Consider the following 22,557-nt stretch of genomic DNA (forward strand, 5'->3'; position numbering starts at 1 on the left):
ATAGTTTTGTACACGGGTATAGATTCTATTTTTAGATATTAAAAATGCATGTAGATTGCATAGGATATATAAATATATGTTAAAGTAGGTGTTTACGATAATTATTAATAATATAAATAACATACCCGTTTACTAGTTTGTGGACGTTTCCCATTTGATAGGTCGATCAAATGAGTTCTTGCAAGAATTAGGTTATTTCCCATTGGATGGGTCGGTCAAATGGGTTCTTTTACCACGCGGGGTACTTGCTAGATGTTACTTAGTGAGTAGGAGAAACGTGCGTTTTAGTGCTATATGATTTTATAAAAGGTAGAAAATGAGCAATAATTTTCATTCATATTAAGGTGTTGTTTTTTATCTCATATGTTCTTGAGTTAATATTAGTAGATGTATTTAATATTGTGTTTAGATAATTTGAAGGATGCATTTATTAGGAATGTTCATTGGAATTACGATGTGATCACTGGACTAAATTATCATTATGGGACTTTCGTGAATTATTCAAAGGAGTTTTCAACAATACTGTTATGATACACCAGGGCTGTTAGCAGACCAATACATTCGGGGATCTGATTTTTTTAACATCCGGTTTTTTTAGGATGACATTTTGTGTTGGACTTTTAGGATTAGTTTAGATATATTTCAAGATAATTTAAGTTCCTCTTAAATGATTTTCATTTTATCATTTGATAATTACATTAGTTGTTAAGTTTTACAAAACCTTTTGGTTTTGTTTCTTTCTGTTACTTAGTTTCTGAACATTTCACAAAACAATCTCAAGCCACGTATAGCTAATTATGTTCAAACTACCAAAAACAATCCCAGATTTTCCATTAGAGCTAAAGTATCAAAAGAAAATAGGCCAGTCTTATCTCTATATATGAGAATGTCGGTCGATAGTTCTATATTTAAAGATAATTGTCATATGAAATTTAGGGCTCTCGATTAGATCTGTTAGAATAACGACCCTGAATGTTCCGGTAAGTAATTATCACATGTACTTATTTAAGGATTAGTGTAAACAGATTCATTCACTATGCAAATAACGGTAATAATTGTCTAATTTGAGTAAGTAATAAGAACTAGAATATTTTTGAAGTAAGAACTGGCCATGTGTATGTTTACATTGTTGCCGTGGCAGGTTGTAGATGTTAACTCTCTGAATATTACGAATCTGTAGTATGATTTGTTCTAGCTATTGCTCACAAACGTGATAAAAGATGATGCATTTAAAAAGGCTAGATACCCTTAAACATACACGGAAAAAATATACCGACATATGTACCAGTATAGAAAATATACATTACTGAGAGATTGATTGTTGTCATCAAAGCTCAAGACGGAAATACACTAGACAAGGAAATAACACAGCTACATTACATTGTGATTATTGGGTCTGTATTTTTATTAAATGTTTGGAAACAACATATTCAGGAATATGGGGAAACTCACCAAAATCCAGAACAAATTTAATTACAAGTCTGTTTTATATGGCAAGGTAAGTAACAATTTAAAATCGCCGTCTACATATGCCTACCACCTCACAGTTGTATCAAAATAATTGAAGTCCTTATTATGGCCGTGTTAGGAACAGGAAAATTGCATAAACAAAAGATTCAAGAATAATCGGAAGTATAGACGGCCAGGAAGATGCAGTCACATAAAGTTTTGAAGGATAAAACCAGAAAGAAAATATTAAGACCTGGTAACATTTAAAAGCTACGTCTTGCTTTGAAACAAAGTTTCTGCAGCTTTCAGATTACATAACAAAAGTCCTGAACGATTTTATCGCATGAATTAGGTACAGTATTCCTTGTTATATATTTAGAATGAATATTGCACATGTATTTTCGTTCTTGCATATACTCATTCAGGTAATAATTAATGTATTTGATTAGTCCTTCTTACTTACGCATATATTCATTCATTCATTGATGTATTCATGACTTTATTGGTTAATTACTTTTCATTGCAACATTCCTTCGATTGTTGCAGATGCATTTATATAAATGCTAAAACTTTTTAAATCAAAACCCTTGATGCTGAATGTGCATATTAATGTTACCCATGTTTTTATCTTTAAATAAATTGTGTGTTTTTTTTCTTGGTTTATGTTTTAGATTTACAAGGCTCTGATAATTAGAAATAATATTTCGGAGATGGAAATCCCCAAAATTAGTAAGTAATATTTACATTAACTGCTTAAGTGTATTTTGACGTCAGTTGCATCTTGTCATAATTTGACTAATTATACTCGCCAACAACCGGCAAGAGGACAGAGAGAGGCTAACGAATAGATTTTGTTGAATGTTTTCGGTCATCCTTTGTTGAATGTATTCGGCCATCCTTTGTCGTGGTTTGAGCATCAGATCCAACAGTACAGTTAGAAAGATTTTGTCATGTTGCCCTTAGGTCGATTCACGGATCAGTGAACATCTTGTATGATTAGTTGAACGGGAGTGTCAGGGTCGCTGACGTTACTCTGTAGATTAACAGGCGGGGGACGGTATGGGATCAATGGGAAATCCAAGCTTAAATTGGTCCATAGGTTAACATGCGGGAAATTTTATGTTGTTATACGAGAAATCCTATCTTAAATTGGTCCATATGTTGAACATGAGGATAGTATTCTAAGGGCAAACACAATTATATACTAATACTCACAAAGAAGGATGGGGAAGTGTTTTGTAGACAGACTACTAATATCCTTACATTCAAACACAGACAATCACAAGGCAAGTAGTTATCAACACAATTGGCATATATAAACAAATACATGCTAACATAAAATATATAAGTATAACTATTTAGGCAACATGATGATTTCTTTCCTATTGATATGTGTGGACACTTAAAATTTGAATAGCTCCGAGCTCCCAGTCAGCAATGTCGTCGGACTAGGTATAAAAATAACTCAAGCTGAAAAGTATAACCATTTAATGAAATATAGCAAATGTATTCAATTATTTCATTGACAAATTTCTCAATCGCAATTCTTTCTAAAAAAATAAAATCGACGCCTTATTCACAGTTGCCAATTATTATTCCAACATATAAAATTAAAGGTCTTAACTGAGAGCGTTTCTTTCAGTGTCGTTTCTGTACCCAATTGTAAATCCCTGTCCGCCTTTTGTTTTTATGGGTACTTCTGGTACCCTTGACAAAGCGTTCGCCTGGCACTTCCGGATTCTTTCGTCAGACACTTCCGGTGCTTCCTACCACGTGCTCCTTCTGGCACTGACCTCCACCCAAACTGTAACGTCACTGTAAACTCTATCACATGCTCTCCACGTCTGTTCCCTTGTCTCCTATTCTTGGATGCTGACTTTAACACCCACCCGGAAAGCTTCCTGTACAATTAAAAAGGTTGAATATTATTGAGTCCTTACTCTAATCTCAGGGAAATTCACCACACTCTCACAGACATTTCATCAGAATAATGGCGAATAAAATAACAGGTCAACTCATGCACTCACACTTAAATATTCCAAACACGCTTTGTTCTATAATAATTGTGCTATAATACCAATATTAACGAGTTCTAATACATACATGCAGATCCCTAATTGTTAACTTCTCGATTTAGTTAACTAGCATTATCTATAGCAATCATAAGGTTTCCTATCCTATGAATTATAAAAGATAAATATAAACATACAGATACCTAATTATGTGTGCATAAGTCTATTAATGACTAACTCGGCATAATTCACAATCTATATATTCATATACTGATAAAGCAAGTAAAAGTTCTAATATAATGATCTAATAAATTTAGTTATGCATTACGAGCAACATAGTAGTAAATTACACAATCCAAATCGATTCCAGTCTAACAATCTACATACTTTAATCTTACATAGTAAGAATTCGCTCTTAGTTACGTTATTAAATGTCCATAATATTGTACCAAAGTTACATCACCTATTTATGAAAGTAAGATATATTTGGGAAAAGGGATGTTACCTCAAGAAGCCTTTGTTTGCAAATCCAAACCTAGAATTCCAGCTAGAAATCCTTCCCGTCTTTTAACGAGCGTACTGCTTACGCTACTCGCAATACAGTCTAATGCCTCTCAACTTTTCTATGATCCGCTCCTGGCGAGGTTCACACATGTACTGATTTACATGGGGTTATTAAATAGTTATACTGATTTAGTTCGAACATAAGCAGTTGCTTGTTTAGACTCTGCCCTAGATTTGGATCTCTCAGTTTGATTGGATACAGTTTGGTCTCTTTGAAAACTGCCTTGATAATTTTACACTTACTTGTCACTCGGGTTTCCGTTTTCCAAAGCCCTAAAGTGCTTTCAAGACGGTCGTAACATCACTGACGGATTGTAAAACAAACACGAGAGTCTCTACCTCGTAGGCCAGATTGTATAATTCCATTTTAATTACATCGGACGGGTCGTTGCGTAACGGTTATACAACAGACAGGCAGTTTCTTTGTGTCCAGAATCGGGTTTATAGTCGTAATCTTACATAATACGTATTGACCTTATTCAATTTTTTCATAACTCCGAATTAACTATAAGACGATATGTATATATGAAGCATGAAGGATCATCAAAATTTCCCCAAAACGTGACAGTAGGGAAAAGGGACAATGTGTTATCTCGTTCATCGTAATTAGCAACGGCAAAAATTCCACTTTACAAGGAACTACCCTCAGCAATACAGCAGCTGTATTTCCTACGATGGGTAAAGACGACACTATTCCGACTGTCACGGGTTGTGAGATTACTTCTGAGAGAAACATTCCCAAAGCCACACCTTACCCTCTGAATAAGAACACTCTCATTAGAACAGTTCTCAGAAGAAAGCAAATTTGCCTGATAATAAAAGACTCTCAGAAGCGCTTGTGTCCATTTAAATTTTAATGGGGATAGGATTGATATAATTACAAATGAGTGATATAGAACCCTTTCACATGAATTGTTCATAATTTTCTATAATAAAATCAGACTTGGGTTTGTTTGACCCAGCAAATGTATTTCTTTTTCATGACTGTGACCTTCATCTATTAGAAATAAAATCATTTGGAGAATGGCTGTCTTGATTCTGCTATTTCTGCTACTTATTTTTCAATTTATTGCATTCCAAAATAACGTCTCTTTTTTATTGCGATATGTGCACTTATAAAGGGATCACGATGTCTGAGCACTCTCATCACAAACTATATTCCTAAATTTTGTGCCAGACTGAGATTTGGAGGTGCTAGGATTTGACTGAAACAGTTTTATTGCAAGAAGACTGCTGAGTGGAAGACTTAATAACAACATAAATTTTAATAGCTAAGAAATACCCGTAAGCTGCATGAATAGTATTTTCTAAAGTTTCGACCTTGTGCTTACAGAGGTAAGCCTTAACGTTGCTATAGATGCAATTCTCGAACTCTTTGATTAATGTGAGCTGAGATTTTCGTAATCTTGACCAAGCTTCTTTTCTAAGCGCCACCTATCAAATAATTGTTCTTTTTCACTTAGCGAATTTGACATGGGTTTGTTTATTATTTTTTAATCTTTTTTTTTATAGTTATTACATTTTTGTTGATTAGCCTCAGGTACCAACTCATAACCCTTCAAGATACATTTTTAAACAAATCATAATCAGCAAGTTACAATCCTCAAGTACGCCAGATTTAACGATATGAAAATTACTAATGTCCTTGATTCTATTTAAGATAATAATCTTAATATTTATCTGTCTGTCCGACAGAAAAAAAATAAACAATGTTGTTTACAAAAACTGTTACTCACTTTGAAGAAGGGCAGCTGCTAGATAAAATGTTATATAGCCCACAGCACATCAGGAAACAAAAAAGAATAACGAGGAAACAATGGAAACTAAATAATCATAGCACTTTTGTGTGAATGTTATATATGGAAAAGTTGACTCATTTGTGTCCATGTAAGATATTGTAAAGTTGCCTTTATTGTGTGCATGTAAGACACTGTAAAGTTGCCTTTAGTGTGTGTATTTAATATATTTTGATATGCCTCTTTTGGAATGTAACAAACATAACAAATACATATTCATCACATATACAACAGATGTCAAAGCAAATCTAATTCATATACTAACGCCAAGTTCTTCATTGCTTGCATCACTTACTTAAATGCACATGTGTTGAATTTTCTTCCTGTTTTAAAGAATTACATCTTTAATGTATGCAAAATTAAATATACGTGCCATCACATTATGAAATGGAGTATCGTTTCATATTGATATCCACACCCAACACATGTGTTTGCATGTGACAGTTTGGCAGTGTAAGGACGGGTACCAAGCAAGCGCTGTACATTTTTACATGTTAGCACTGTAGTCAGTCATTATAGCCATAGTTTGTATTTCTGAACTAAATCCACTATGTGATGAAAAGTGGTACCATTACTCTAAGACACATGATGTAAACATTGTGTTCATTTTTCAAGTATCTATGAACTATTGCATTTCTGTTTCTTTCTTGTTAAGATGTGTAGCTTATTTGCAGGACATTGTCTTTCATAATACGTAATTTTAGATCGTTTCAGGTAGCTTATTTGCATGACATTTACTTTCATGATAAGTAAGTTTAGATCGTTTCAGGTAGCTTATTTGCAGGACATTGTCTTTCATAATATGTAATTTTAGATCGTTTCAGATAGCTAATTTGCAAGACATTGTCTTTCATTATATGTAGTTTTACGTTGTTTCAGATAGCTTATTTTCAAGACATTGTCTTTCATTATATGTAGTTTTACGTCGTTTCAGGTAGCTTATTTGCTAGACATTGTCTTTCATTATATGTAGTTTTACGTTGTTTAGGTAGCTTATTTGCAAAACATTGTCTTTCATTATATGTAGTTTTACGTTGTTTCAGGTAGATTATTTGCAGTACTTACTGCTGCAGTTATGCATCTAAACTCAAACCAATGGTCTGTTGAAGCGGTCAGTCTTGTACTTCACCCATCAGGAAAACGTATAGTGAATAATGTAACAGTGCCAACGCATCTTCCGTTTGTAACACCGACATTGTTCCCCACTTCAACACCGCTTTCAATAGCCAACATAAATACAACGGATGAGTCAATAACTACTACGAATTCAAAGGCGACCATGCATACATTCATGTCCCTGATATCTTCAGAAAAGATATTGCCAATGATAATACATACAACGGCAAACGATTCAACAACTATAAGACCTACACCGCACATAAGTACGAGCACTAACGCTGAAATAACACCCAGCACCACCAACCACCAATCAACAACCACAATACAAACGCCCGCAAACAATGCCACCACTATTAAATCCACGTTAATAATAACTTCACCTGAAACATTTTCGACAACCTCACCAGTTGCAGTTAACTCAGCATCTACAGCTCCAGTTACGTCCATAGGCACAATCACCACGCCACAAACAGAGCTTAAGAGTATCAACCAACATACATTCATGTCATCGACATCTTCAAACAAAACAATACCTATGACAACTTATAATATGGCAACTAATTTAACAAGTACAAACCCTACCACGTACATAAGCACGAACACCAAAACTCAAATAACACCATCCACCACTAACCACCAAACAACAACTGCAACGCAAACACCTGCAAACAGTAGGACCACTAATGAATCTACGCCATTAACGTCTTCAGCTGAAACAACATTTGTGGCAACCTTTATATCTTCAGTTAACTCAACAACAAGAACTCCAATTACGTCCGTGGGTACAACTACGAAACCACAAATAGTAATTAACACTACCAATCAACAGCCAACAACTATTTCTGCAATACCGAATCCGGTAAGCACCTCACAAACGCATGAATATACGCCATTTACCGCTGATATCAAATCAATACATACAGTATCTACAACGACAAGACTCAATTTAACAACTAGAACATTTAATACCAACACGACAACGCTCCAACCCTCACAAACATCGACCACAATATTAGCAACCAACACGACAATTGCAAGTACTACTGACGCAACCATAACAACTTCTACTACAATTACTCCTAGTACAATATCTAATACATCCGTCACAAGCACAAACTCTAAAATAACATCTGCTTCTTCAACAACTCCACCAACAAACATTACGACGGAATCAAGAGTGACCTCGTATATGTCCATGTCATCATTTTCTTCAAACAAAACAATGCCTTTGATAACGTTTACGACGGCAGCTAATTCATCATATACAAACCCTATGATATACATAAGCTCAAATACTAAATCTCAAATAACACCCACCACCTATAATCACCAATCAACAACTTCAACAGAAACACCTTCAAACAACACGATCACAAATAACTCAACACCAATAACGTCATCTCTTGAAACAACTTTTGTGGCTACTGTTATAGTTCCAATTAAATCAACAACAACAACTCAAATTACGTCAATGGGTGCAACTCCGAAACCACAAGTTGCAATTAACACTACCAATCAACAGCCAACAACTATTTCTACTATACCGTATTCGGTAAGCGCCTCACAAGCGCATGAATTTAAGCCATTTACTATCAAAACAACAAATGTGTCATCTACAACTGAAATACCTAATACAACCACGACCACGCTCCAAACGTCACACAATCTTGCACACAGTAACACGATATTAACAACCAATACGACAATTGCGAGTACTACGAACGATACCATAACAAGTGTTACTATAATTACTCCAGATAAAACAGCCAGCACAACCGTCAAGAGTACAAACTCTCTAATAACAACTAATTCTTCAATGACTCAACCAACAAACACTACGACGGAATCAAAAACTGTCTCAAGTACATTCATGCCATCATCGTCTTCAAACAAAACAATACCTATGATATCGTATTTGACGGAAACGAATTCAACAACTACAAACCCTACCACATACATAAGCACGAACACCAAAGCTCAAATAACACCCATTACCCAGCAATCAACAACTACAACACTAACATCTGTAAACAATACGACCGCTAATAATTCAATTTCGCCGTTAACGACTTCACTAAAAACAACGACTATGACAACCTTAATAGCTGCAGTTAATTCATCAACGAGAGCTCCAATTACCTCAATAGGTACAGCTACAACACTACAAATATCAACTAACAATATCAATCAACAGCCAACAACTGTTTTTACAACACCGAATCAGATAAACACTTCACAAACGCACGAATCTACGACATTTACCTCTACCATCAAAACGACACATACAACATCTACAATGACAATACAAAATTTATCAACTGAAATACCCCATACAATTACGATCATGCTCCAACCGTCACGAAATTCTACACACAATGTCACGACACTAACAACAAATGGGACAATTACAAATACTACAGACAAATCCGAAGCAACTGCAACTACAACTGCTGCAAATACAACATACAGCATAACCCCCACGACCACTAAATATCAAATAACAACAGATTCTACAATGAGTCAAACAACAAGCACTAAGACAAAATCAAATGCGACCATGCATACATTCATGCCACTGACCTCTTCAAACAAAACAACAGTTATGATATCGTATTCGACGGCAACAAATTCAACAACTAAAACCCCTACCACATACATAAGCACGAACACCAAAGCTCAAATAACACCCATTACCCATCAATCAATAACTACAACATTAACACCTGCAAACAACACAACCGCTAATAAGTCAATCACTCCGTTAACGACTTCACTAAAATCAATTAATATGACAACCTTAATAGCTGCAGTTAATTCGTCAACAACAACTCGAATTACCTCCATTGGTACAACTGCCAAACTACAAATATCAACTAACAGTACCAACCAACAGCCAACAACTATTTCTGCGACACCGTATTCGGTAAACACATCACAAACGCACGAATCTACGACATTTACCTCTATTATCAAAACAACACGTGCGACATCTACAATGACAGTACCAAATATAACAAATGAAACATCCAATACAATCACGATCACGATTCAACCATCACAAAATTCTACACAAAATTTTACACACAGTAACTACAATTCGACTACTGAAAGCATTACAGACAAAGCCATAACAACTTCTACAACAGATATAACATCTACAATGCCAGTGCTAATTTCAACAACTGCAATACCTAGAACAGCCACGACCGCAATAACGCCATCTGCTGCATCGACATCACAGCCCCAGCACACGGTGTGCAGAGTCTGCAACAATGCGGAGAGCCTGGATGATTGTCATGAGAGGAAGATCTGTTCACATGACCAGGTTAGAATGATCACTATACTAGCCTCGCATAAGCAGATACCGACAAAAATGAGATACCAAACAATGTACATTGAGTAGCCTCTGTGTTTATGTCATTCTAATACCGTACAAATTTACTTCCATTAATAAATAAATCATAGATGCACGTGGAATTTAGGGCATGATACCATCTTTATAGTCCGAAAACATTATCGAAGATAATATAAAGTTTCCCATGAAAAAGTACATGATATCCCATAAAACGTCCGTCCTATTTCAAACATTTCATTTTCATGGTATAATAAAATTTACAATGCAGAATAAGAACTATTCTCTTTTGTCAACCACTTTACACAAAAATGGCTTAGTTATTACCTTCTTTATAAAAAAGGGTGTACATATAAAACCATACCCTCCGTAACTTTACCCTTACCTCTTGCATCCCTTTTTCTCGATCATCGAAGACATACAACCGAATGTCAGATGATAAAAACGGAATGAGCGATGTAAATATTTACTATACAGAATATTGCCATTACATTTACTCTTCTAATTTATATATTTCTTAATGAATATAAAAAATAAAATACTGAATAATATTGCAATGATAATGTACATAATATTGAGTTTCCTAAGCACAGAGATCAGACTCGTTAATATCAATATTCACAACAGAAAATTGGGCTTACGTGTACTATATAATAAAATATTTATGATGAAATCTTATGTTGGTTAAATTTATCAAGACACTAGTAGTCATTGCTGTAGGCACAAACGTGTGTGATATTTTAACGCTTGCCTAATATGTTATGTAGTATTGTTCGCATCCGTGGGTACCAACCCGTGGGCTGCGGATCCCAGTGGGGGCGGGGGCGGTGGAGGATTTTTTTCCAAGGGGTCCGCGACTGACTGATTAAATAATATGTCTTTGCCATAAACTACTATTTTTCAAAAGTATTATTTGTTATTGTAATAAATTTTTATTTTTCGAAATTCCTTTTCAACGGTTGTTGAGTTCATAATAATTTTTTTTCTTCACTTTATGTATAATTATAATTAACGGAATCTAAAAGTGTGACTATTAGCATGAGGGGGTCCTGAAAATGTTTTAATAGTAAGAAGGGGTCATCATATGGGAATAGTTTGGGAACCCCTATTCTAGATGATATCAGGTATGGAAAAAAGATCATATCGATTAAATTCTTAGACAAGAAGGTTCAAGATAAACGATTTCGAATGGAAATGGAGGAAAAATACTAGTGTTTAATTGTTGTTTGGTTACCGGTTTCGTGGGGAAAGACGTCGGTATCCTAACACACATTGCAGATGAGGAAGAACACCGTGTTTGGAAATACAACCTCAACCTAAGGACCCCAAATCAGACCCTAATATTATTAGACTTAAACCTCAAGACCCGACCAGATCAGATTTGTAACTTGTCAGCAATGCAAGGCCCCACCAGATCCGACGCATAGACTATCAACACATCAACGTCAACGCCCCATCAAATCAGATTTGTAACTTGTCAGCATTTCAAGGCCCAACCAGATCCGATCCATAGACTATCAACACATCAACGTCAACGCCCCATCAAATCAGATTTGTAACTTGTCAGCATTTCAAGGCCCCACCAGATCCGATCCATAGACTATCAACACATCAACGTCAACGCCCCATCAAATCAGATTTGTAACTTGTCAGCATTTTAAGGCCCCACCAGATCCGATCCATAGACTATAAATACATCAACGTCAACGCCCCATCAGATCAGATCCTAATATTGTTTGCATTCAACCAAATTCAGCTCTTTAGCTGAGGAACCAAAGTAAAGAAAAACCACAATGACCTCATGACCTCATATTCTAACTTTATGCAAACATAAGTTGCAAACTGTTCAAGCTTTGGCACTATGACCAACAACAAGGTTTCTGCTTCAAAAAGTTTCCCGAATACAGTACTTCTCTATAAACTACCAAATATACGCCCCTTATCACGAGGTTTCTATTCTAGAAAACATACATTTGAAAGTTAGATAAAATGGATTACAGAATGTTGCAGTTTGTTTGGTATATCTCATATTTATCGATCTTTATTCTAATGCAGGTTTAACTGCACGTGAGTCTGATTTTCGTAACTAATTGAAACTAAGTTCTTATACAATTTCAGTTTTCGTAAAATAAAACATTCATTATGTTTACTCAGTAATGGAAAACATTATATTAAATATTGCGTATACATTCTTTCAGTGTCTGACAATAATAGTAATTACACTTGGAGGAAAAACCCTGAACGTTTTAGTGAAAGCTATATTATCAGATCGAACACAGTTGTGCGTTTCAAAATAGGGCTTGACGTCCTATGTAAGGTATTGTTTGACGAAACGAATGTTTTTAATGCAATATGATTTTTGAATACAACTTTTGTGTGGCAGGTCTCATACGTTTCGCATATCTATAAACAACTTAAAATAGCGACAAATGTTCGATTCACACAACGGTTGTTCTATTTACATGATTTGAGTGTCAATCTACTGCCTACATAGAAAATATGACTAACTATCCCTTTGTTACAGGAATGTTATATGAATAAGGTGATAACAGAAGGCGTGCCTATTTTCAACGGAGGATGCCAATCCAGGCAGGTATGAATATGAACAGATCGATGTAATCTGATGTCGATTGTTGCCGCGTTAAAATCAAAAGTCAAATTTAAATAACATTTTCTTCTTTATAGGTTTACAGGGAAACATGTCAAGGCTAAAATCTCTGTAAACGAAATCCGCTTCAAACCGAATAATATCCTTGGTAATGAACATTTCTTGCTGAATTTTAGCAAATTATGCTCTGAAAACCGAATGTCAATGTTCTACCCCATAACAGTTAAATTCGTTCAAAGCAATGGGACATTCAGTGATCCATAACAGATAAAGAGTGAAACAAAGCCAGCGTATTGTTATGTATGTTAAACATGGTCACATTTTAGACTGCATTCTTCATAGGTTTGATGATAACATTCTACGGTCCTCCCTGGTATCCCATGACCTTGCATCAGATCACCTCTGCATTATATGCCATCTTGACGTATCAGTCCCTAACCCTCCAACTTTATCTGCTACTAAGAGAAACGTCCTTATGATAAATAGAACCAAACTAATGCACGACATCCAAGCTAACCTAACAACTTGCTTACCTCCTACCGCAGAACAACTCGATAACTGTCTGCGTTCATTACTTGACAAACATGCCCCAGCTACCAAGTGCAGAGTATCAATTCAAAAGTGTTCTCCATGGTATAGCAGTGTTAGGGACCAGCTTCGCACTGCTAAAAGAGACCGCCTTAACGCTGAGAGACTTTGGCTTTCCACCAGCCTCACTATTCATAAGCAAATCTATGAAGTCACTAAGAAGAATGTCACAAATATAGTCCATGCAGCGAAATTAGCCCACTACACTACTAAGATCATGGAAAGTTCCAGCTGCAAAGAGCTCTTCGAGATTACTAACAAGCTAATGTCAAGGAACAAATCAACACCACTTCCAACTACCTTCTCTCCAGTCGACCTTCCGGACATATTTGCAAATTTCTTCCATGACAAAGTACAAACCATTTAGAGATAAGCTTGACATCACAATTTCTACTGACTCGTCGTCAAAATACAGTTGGGATAAAGAATTTGAGCGGCAGCCATTAGCAGCATTTGAACCTGTCTCTATGGATTTCTTACGTACAATCGTGATGAAGAGTGCACCAAAGTCATGTGAACTTGATCCAATTCCAACATCACTGCTGCTTGAGTGTTTAGATCCAGAATCGCCTTCACTAACTGATGTTATTAATACCTCTCTCTCATCCGGGGAATTCCCATCATTTTTGAAAACTGTCATTGTAAAGCCTCTGCGGAAGAAACCAACACTAGACCATAACGATTTAAAGAACTACCTCCCAGTTTCTAATCTCCCATTCATATCAAAAATCTTAGAAAAGATTGTTCTATCCCAGCTTGTATCTCATCTAAATTCAAACAGTCTTTTTAGCAATGTACAATCTGCATATTGCCCTTACCACAGTACTGAAACTACTCTTCTAAAAGTAGTTAATGACATTCTCTCTGCGAAGAATAGCAGAAAGATTACAGTCCTACCCTCCTTGATTTATCTGCAGCATTTGACACAATAGACCATGGTATATTACTTCACCGTCTCCAGCATGTATTTGGCATTCATGATACAGCCTTACTGTGGTTCAAGTCCTACTTGGTCAACAGGACACAGATTGTATCTACAAATGGAATACACCCCAGCCCAATTGATCTATGTTGTGGTGTTCCACAGGGGTCTGTTCTTGGACATGTTCTCTTCATTCTGTACACTCAGTTGCTCTCAAGTGTCACAGATCATCATCCAGTGTCTCACCAAATGTACGCTGATGACACCCAAATATACAAATCTAGCCACCCAACTGAAGTTGATGCTACCATCCAAAGTGTAGAGAGGTACATTTCTGATGTGAAATCATGGATGACATGTAACAAGCTGCAGAAGAACGATGATAAAACTGAGGCCATTCTGATCACAACACAAAGGCTTTCTCATTCACATCCTTTACCTCAAATAATAAATATCAGCAACGCCAACATTAAATTCACACAATCAGCAGGAAACCTGGGTGTTACCCTGGACAGTACTCTCACATTGCACCAACATGTCGTGAACATATGCAAGGCTGCATATCTTGAGCTGAGACACATCAGCTCAATTCGCAAATATCGTTCAAGAACAAACTTAAAGACCTAATAATGTTTCCTATCTGAAATATTCTCAGCATGTTTTTTTTATTTTTTAATGTTTTTCTAATTTCATGGTGTTTGGTTTTGTAATAATATTATTATATGTATTTTTATCTTATAGGTGTTGTCTAATGTTGTAAAGCGCTTAGAGCTTCTAAAGATTAGGCGCTATACAAAGTCCTCATTATTATTATTATTATTATTATTATTATTATGTTTAATTTCTATTGTGTGGTTGACGTTTATCCGTGATTGAGGGTATAACTTTGGGGTCCCTGACTATCGAGTCTGAGTTTTTTTTCTTTCTATCTGACATTTGTCATTTTTTAAGATGTTTATTTGAATTTCAGCTCCAAGCATGACGTTGTTTGAGAATTAGTGGACTGTGTCTATTTAAAGTGACACACAAACTAACCATTATATTCGGACCTAGGTCAAGTGAAAGTATAATATATAGGATGAGGTTAGCAATTATTCATTCTTTCTTTTACGTTCAGTCTTTTGATTCATTTACTGTTGTGTTCAGATATGATTAGAGAAGAAGCATTTCAATCTCGCAATATTTTTCAATATTATTCCACAAATGTCTTATTTCAAAGAGGTCAAGGTTACGGTTGGTACTGAAAACAATACATTGGTTGTTTTAAACAAACCCCGGTCTTCTTTTGTTATGTACAATTATCAAATAGTCATGTTGGAAGGTTCTGTATCATTTATTGCTGATTCTGCAAGAAAGCTTATATCTATTACAATATTAAAGAGCACAGGAACTTCTCATTGTCTTTTATTATCAGGTATTTTACTTTCCCCGGAGAAGTTTTCTTCTTCTGGAAGTGTTCTTATTCAGGGAGTACATTGCGTCTTTGTTAATGTTCTTCTCCATTATTTCCATTTAGCTTCAGACTTAGTCTCAGGACCCGTGACAGTCAGAACATAGTCTTCTTTACCTATTGATCCTATTCATCTGCTCCTAGTTGGTGGCGTAGCTTGAGATAAGGTTGTGGTTAATTCATATGTCACTGACAAGCCTTGTTTAGCTCAAAAAGTTGAGATTAAAATCATTGATTTATAGCCTGATTCCACAGTTACCAGAACTATGGCCAAAAGAGCTCTCGAAAATGACGTTGATCAGGAAATTACATATGTAGCTGACACATGTACTAGTCTGGCTTTTGATGAGGTCACCTTTGCTTCAAATATTGATCGCAATGATCTTATTTTTAGTACTTAATCTCTTTATTCTAATCAGGGTGACAAAAGATAATCACTCATTGTCGAACCGGAGCAAGATTCTCGACATTACATGTTTATACTAGAGAACTATCAGCGAACCTAAAGGCACCAAAGTCCCAATATTTTAAGAGGTCGTTGTGAGACAGTAGTGACCAGGTGAGGACGTGCTGGTGACAAGTGGTTACTGAGCTATCAATTTGTCGTTCGGAAGTCATATCGATAGAATATTCTTAGTATTGCCCAACAAAACTGCATTGGCTGTTCTCTTATGGGTCAATAACACTCGTCATAAGATAATGATTTTTGTGTTGACCGAAAATTAAATGTGGCGTTCTGACGTTTATACATTGTCAATTAACTGGTCCCTTACCAAAGACCAAATCAGGTAATCAATACTTGATTACCATATGGTGTGCATCAACGATTCCTTATTCCTTTAAAGAATATTAAATTTGTTTTCTTTCCTAGATCTGTCCAATCTGATCAAGGGTCACATTTTATGTCTGTAATGTTCCATAAACCTTTGCCTTGATTATAAGCATCAAACATATTTAATATCTGTCAATCACCCTAAAAGTCAAGAGGATTGATAAGAAATATATTTCTCGAGATCATCAAAGTAAGATCAAATGTTTTTGCAGGCGGTTTTAAAGACGTTACGAATTTATGGTCTTAAACAAAGTAACAGAAAGAAAGAGAAACAAAGAAGTCTTGTAAAATTAAGCAAATAATTTATTTTTCAACAGTAAAAGGTGAACATTTCCAAGAAACGTTCAGTATTGTGAATTAAATCTTAAATAATTCCAAAAGTTCTATCATAATTCAAAAAGCAAAGAATATTCAAAATAAATTGCAAGTCTGGAAATGTTTATGCACCAATTGTATTCATGTACAACAATGAGATAATCCAAAATGACTTTGAATATGAACTCAAAATCATCCCAAGGTAGTGTATTAGTCCAAAATCTGTAAATGAGCACTTTGTAATTTCACTGAATAATTCAAATAAAAACCTTTCTCAACTTATAACTGAGCTCAACTGTACATAATACGTATTGTTATTAAAATTGGAATGAGGACTTTGCTAACAAATATTTTATATACATGTCCACTTCATCTTTGTCGCAATATAAATTTCTATAAAAAAAAACATCAATCATCTTAGTGTAACTTTACAGGAAAATAACCTGTAAATGTCATGATCAAAGTGAGGTCGTGAATACAAATTCATGTAAACATCTTCAAAGAAATAACGTTAGTCAGGTAGGCCTGAACTTGTAACCTAACTTACGGACAAAAGTCATGTATTCAAGACAAATAAAATATGCATAACAAAGAAAACATTTATTGTACTAACTTAGGTCACAGATAGGTATTTATATTGCCAGCCTCATGGCGATACGAGGCTTATGATATGTAAAATGAACAAATGAACGTCGCTGATAGGCTGAAAATAATTGCCAGAATACATTGATGTCATTTCCAGAAGAACCTCATGCGGATGAAGTGTACGCAACAGTAGGCTTGGACCTGAATCACTCTCATTTTAGAGCTGGGTTTACTACATTATTTCAGAACACACCGCGATGCCTACCACGCCATACCGCAATAATATTAGGCACAATAATTTAATAATCTGTGGCAAGGGTCTGGAAATTGTAGTATTTTTCAAAATTTTCATCTGTCATATCTTGTTCTGATTTATATTAAAAGAACACTATATTAAATCCATTATATTATTTGAAAAAATATATGAATTATCTTGCAATGAGAAAAAAAATATATCAGTTGAAAAAAAAACGCACGCCTCTGCCACCCGAAAATTAAATAGTACCTTATTGTAGATGAATTTAATATGTGAATGTTAAATGTTGTATAAGTTGTTATCTAAAATTAACTAAAGTGGAATGATTAACATTACATAGATTCGACACACTGTAAAAACCATTTTGCTGACATTAAACAGATTGCTAATAAAAATAGCAAGTGTTGCCCTGAAGTCTATAATTCATTAGCTACACTATGTAGATCATAGGCATGGAAGCTCTGAGTGGGGTACCAATATCCCAATACCAGTGTGATACCAACATCCGGGCAAGATATTTATCATAGGCATGGAAACTCTGAGTGGGATACCAACACCTGGGCAAGATATTTATCATAGGCATGGAAACTCTGAGTGGGATACCAATATCCTAATACCAATAGGATACCAATATCCCAATACCAGTGGGATACCAACACAGAGGGCCAGTACACACACAACACTTACTCCAAAAACCATAAATATTTAGTGCAGTTGAGAAATTATGTAAAATTGCAACAGAAGACAAATTTTCTCTTGAAATGCTTAGGATGATTTACAAACGAATACATGTACTTGACAAATTAACATACCCTAGTAAATCACTAAAAAGTGCTATTTTTTACAATCTGAAATTGTTGCAAAAATCTGATTTTGTCCACATCTCTTACGCAACATCCGATTTGGCCACCACGAGGGTATACGTGACACATATCAGCATGCGACTAAAGGCTCGTGTTGGCAATATTCAAAATAATCTGTGACAAATACAGATGTTAAATTTAAAAATAAATTAAATAATCGTTTTCACTATCTTCGTAGCAAGATTTCTTGAGTATTTTTGTATATTCCATGTTGACGAATACTACCGAAATACGTGTACACCGGGCCTTATTTTTACAGTAGACACATACAAGGGGTTGTTTCCTAAACTTGCGGCATAGCACATCAATTTGACCCATATACAACTTCCCACCTGGATAGGTTATTCAGGGGATTTAAACTTTGCTTACCTGTTTCACTACGTAAATAGTTTTAAAATATCACTTGTTCCTATTCAAATTTAAAAAAAAAATGTTATGTATTATGTTACGCAGGCACTAGAAATAGACAGTATAGACAATTTGGCCAAAGGAATTATTGCACGGCATATTGCTTTGACTTGAAATGTCGTATATTCTGTTGAAAGAGTTTAATTCTGTTCAAGGGGGATGCATACCTTATAAATCTGGTTGTGAGAAATGTATAAAATTTTGCAAATGCTTTAAATTCCGGGACCAATCCATCATATCTGCTGTAAGAGCTTGTCGAGAAGATCACTTGAAAATAATAGCATAATCCAACACACGCAACCTACTCAAAGATATACCATTTCTGTACGTAATTGTGTAATAGTTTAATAGTCTAAATATTGTTTACACGAAATTACGTACATTATTGCTTCATATATATCCTTTATATTTTTATTCTTTCTGCTACAGCTATGCCAGACATTCAGATTGCATCCACAAATGAATGGAAAGAGAGCAGGTTTGTTCGAATGTTTTAATTGCTGCAGCTCTGAGGCAAACGAAACTTTCCATGGATTGGAATGCAATACCTATTTATGCGGGATTCAAAAGTGTACGTCATTTTATAATTTACATTTAGTTCTTTTATCAAATATAGATATTTTGACACCGTTTATATCCACGTTGATTATTTAAGATATGACACAGATGAAGATACCGACGATGTCAATATTATGACTCACTCAATCAAAAAATACCGGCAGGGTAAAAACGTCTTACTTCCGTCGTCTTTGCAATAACACTCAACCTTGTCTGCAGCATTCTATTTCAAACTTTCTTTGAGCATACTTTATCAACATATTCTAGTAAGCATTCGTTATTTATTTCATGCTTACTTACTTTATGAACCATTTATGCAATCCATGCATATACAAACATATCTGATATCAAAGATAACCTCTTGTTCCATACATATACATACATATCTGATATCAAAGAAAACATCTCGTCCTTTCTCATGGTTTGGGTAGTTAATAGTTGCTGCTAAACTAAAAAAAACAAACACTGAAGTACTACTTAGTATATGGTAACACCAAACACTGAAGTTGTACCTCTTATTGTATGGTAACAACATCCTGAAACTGATTTTTTCCAGAGAGTTTTGCCACTAGATTTTTTAGTGGAATTTCCCGCGTGTTTTGTTCGAAACATCGAGCGTATCAGGATATTGTAGCATATTTGCAACATGGGTTGGATTGAGGATTTGGAGCGTCCTTAGCACTTAAGATCGGGGGAACCACATTTAAACGCACATAGTATTATCCATTGCACACCCACCACCCAGTGAGGGAGGAGGGGAGAATGGGGGAGGGGCACGAATAAAATACGGCCCTGATTATAGCAATGTTCAACTCCAATAAATGTCACTTATGACAGGAGCTATATACAGTACACTGATTTTGTTGTGATGGCAATTTGAACAAAAATTTACAAGCAGATTCATTCATGGTTTGTTGTACACGTATATGGATCTGTCACTGGACTGCCTAGAAATTTTTAATTACGTATGCGTCATTAAATAGTTACCGTTGCATGAATGGCCACATTAGCAGAAAAACGGAAGAATTAATTCTTTCGAATACAGTGAAGTCAAACTCTTTCCTCGAGAAACAGCTAAATATTCTTATTCGCCTTTATCAGATTAATCCACTTTACTTATACTTACTTTAATATTACTGTGGGAAACGTTTGCCTACATAATCGAAAAGTAAAACGGATATTAGCAATTTTTTCATGTACTGATAGTAAATAAAAACAGATATCAGCAATTATATTGTGTACTCAGAGTAAAATGGCGTTGATACCACATAAATATAATAGAAATATCAAACACTTTAGGAGCGTTTTAAAGAAGTACTTAGAAATATTGAAATAAAAGATAATGAAATCAAATTATTGTATACATTCACTGTTTAAGAAAAGAAAGAAATCTTCAAAATTGAAATATGATGGAAGAATTATAATGAAAAATATTTTAAAATTGAATATATACATGTAACTGTAGGAAATCATATCCACTTAATTTAAATACCCCTGACAGTATGAATAGACTCCTGTTTCGATTTCTGCATGGTTCATTCTGTATTGGAATCATTAATTATCAAAGCAAAAGATAATAATATACTTATGCAGGATAATGTAATATAATGATGGCCATTATTTAATCTGGTGATTAATTTTGTTCAGTTTTCTGGCTATTTTCTCACTTCCAAAGAAACGAAACCGTACTTGAGCAAAACGCATATCCTTCTATATTTATGAAATATGCTTGCGAGCATGTGCTTGAGTCACAGTTTGCCAAAAATAGAAATGATAATGTAGTCTTTCCGAATATTGGATAATCTAAAGAAGGTACAGCTAATAAGACTGTCGCTGTGATAGACTATATTTTGCAAAAACATCAGCGTATGTGCAATGTTCTTCACCTGAACAGGCAGTACGAACATAAAAGAGTGGTTACAATTACAAAAGAAAAGAAGTGATATCGTGGATTGCAGGTCAAGACAACGAAACAGCTCTATTAATATATTACTCTCAATAATGTGCTCTGCATGAGACTGAAATATCATCACGGCTTTCGTAAGAACTGCAACCATTCTCCTTAGATTGGACCAGTTTTCTCGAACAGCTGCTTTGTCCGACATGCAATCGCCAAGATATTAATACGCACCCGGCGAAAGTACTTCAGGCTGAGAACTTGACGCCTGATGTTGATTTCCAGGTGTGCTATCCCTGTTAAGCAGTTTTGATATGAACACAATACATCTTCCAGTCATACTTTCGGCAGGGATAGTCTTTAATGTACCTATCATAAGGCCTTAACCCCTTGGATCGGAGTTGACATAAATTGTATAGCTGACCGCTAAAACGTGCACATTGTTTCGCTTCTTTGATGGTCAGTATAGTCTCTTTGCTGTCAATTGATACACCTAATTCTCTTCAAAGTTCTTGATGATCTAAAACCTGCCGGAATACCTCTTTCTTCTAGGTTTATATTAGATATAACGTATGAGGTCACCTGTTCCTAGTAACAGAAGGTGAATTGATGGTGTTTTGGTGCATGTAAAATACGATCGAATGCTGTCATTGTACTGCAGCTGTAGGAATGCTATCCTATCCATGTCCATACATTTATTTGTCATAAAAGTAAGCACTCTTTCCTTGATAGACATTCGTATCTTTGTTATTAGAGCTCTCGCTGTGCTAGAATTCAAAATTATAGCATTGTAGTATAGTAACACATCTAGATATATAGATAGCCTTTTCGTTGACGACCTGAGATGCACGCCTGTTCGTTGTAGTCCATTTTTATAATACTATTGATATTGATAAGGTATTTGCAAAAAATGTATCATTCTTTCCCTATCCTATGATTTGTTTTGTCATAGAATGCGTTTAACTGCTGTATCTGACGCATCT

The 22,557-nt window shown here is 35.2% G+C and overlaps 1 protein-coding gene across 1 annotated transcript in view; it reads left to right on the forward strand.

Annotated features, from left to right (window-relative positions):
- The first annotated feature begins 933 nt into the window (after positions 1 to 933).
- The window catches only part of LOC149794930 (uncharacterized), a 62,812-nt gene continuing 41,188 nt past the window's right edge, over positions 934 to 22,557 (forward strand). The window contains exons 1-5 of the mRNA XM_089964006.1: positions 934 to 980; positions 2,121 to 2,178; positions 6,865 to 10,265; positions 12,817 to 12,885; positions 19,549 to 19,690. Of these exons, the coding sequence (XP_089820132.1) occupies positions 2,160 to 2,178; positions 6,865 to 10,265; positions 12,817 to 12,885; positions 19,549 to 19,690 (3,631 nt within the window). The 5' untranslated portion in view covers positions 934 to 980; positions 2,121 to 2,159. The remainder of the gene's footprint in view (positions 981 to 2,120; positions 2,179 to 6,864; positions 10,266 to 12,816; positions 12,886 to 19,548; positions 19,691 to 22,557) is intronic.

This window comes from Sinohyriopsis cumingii, chromosome 7 (genome assembly GCF_028554795.1).
Source record: "Sinohyriopsis cumingii isolate HCF-2022 chromosome 7, ASM2855479v2, whole genome shotgun sequence".
Lineage (NCBI taxonomy): Eukaryota > Metazoa > Mollusca > Bivalvia > Unionida > Unionidae > Sinohyriopsis > Sinohyriopsis cumingii.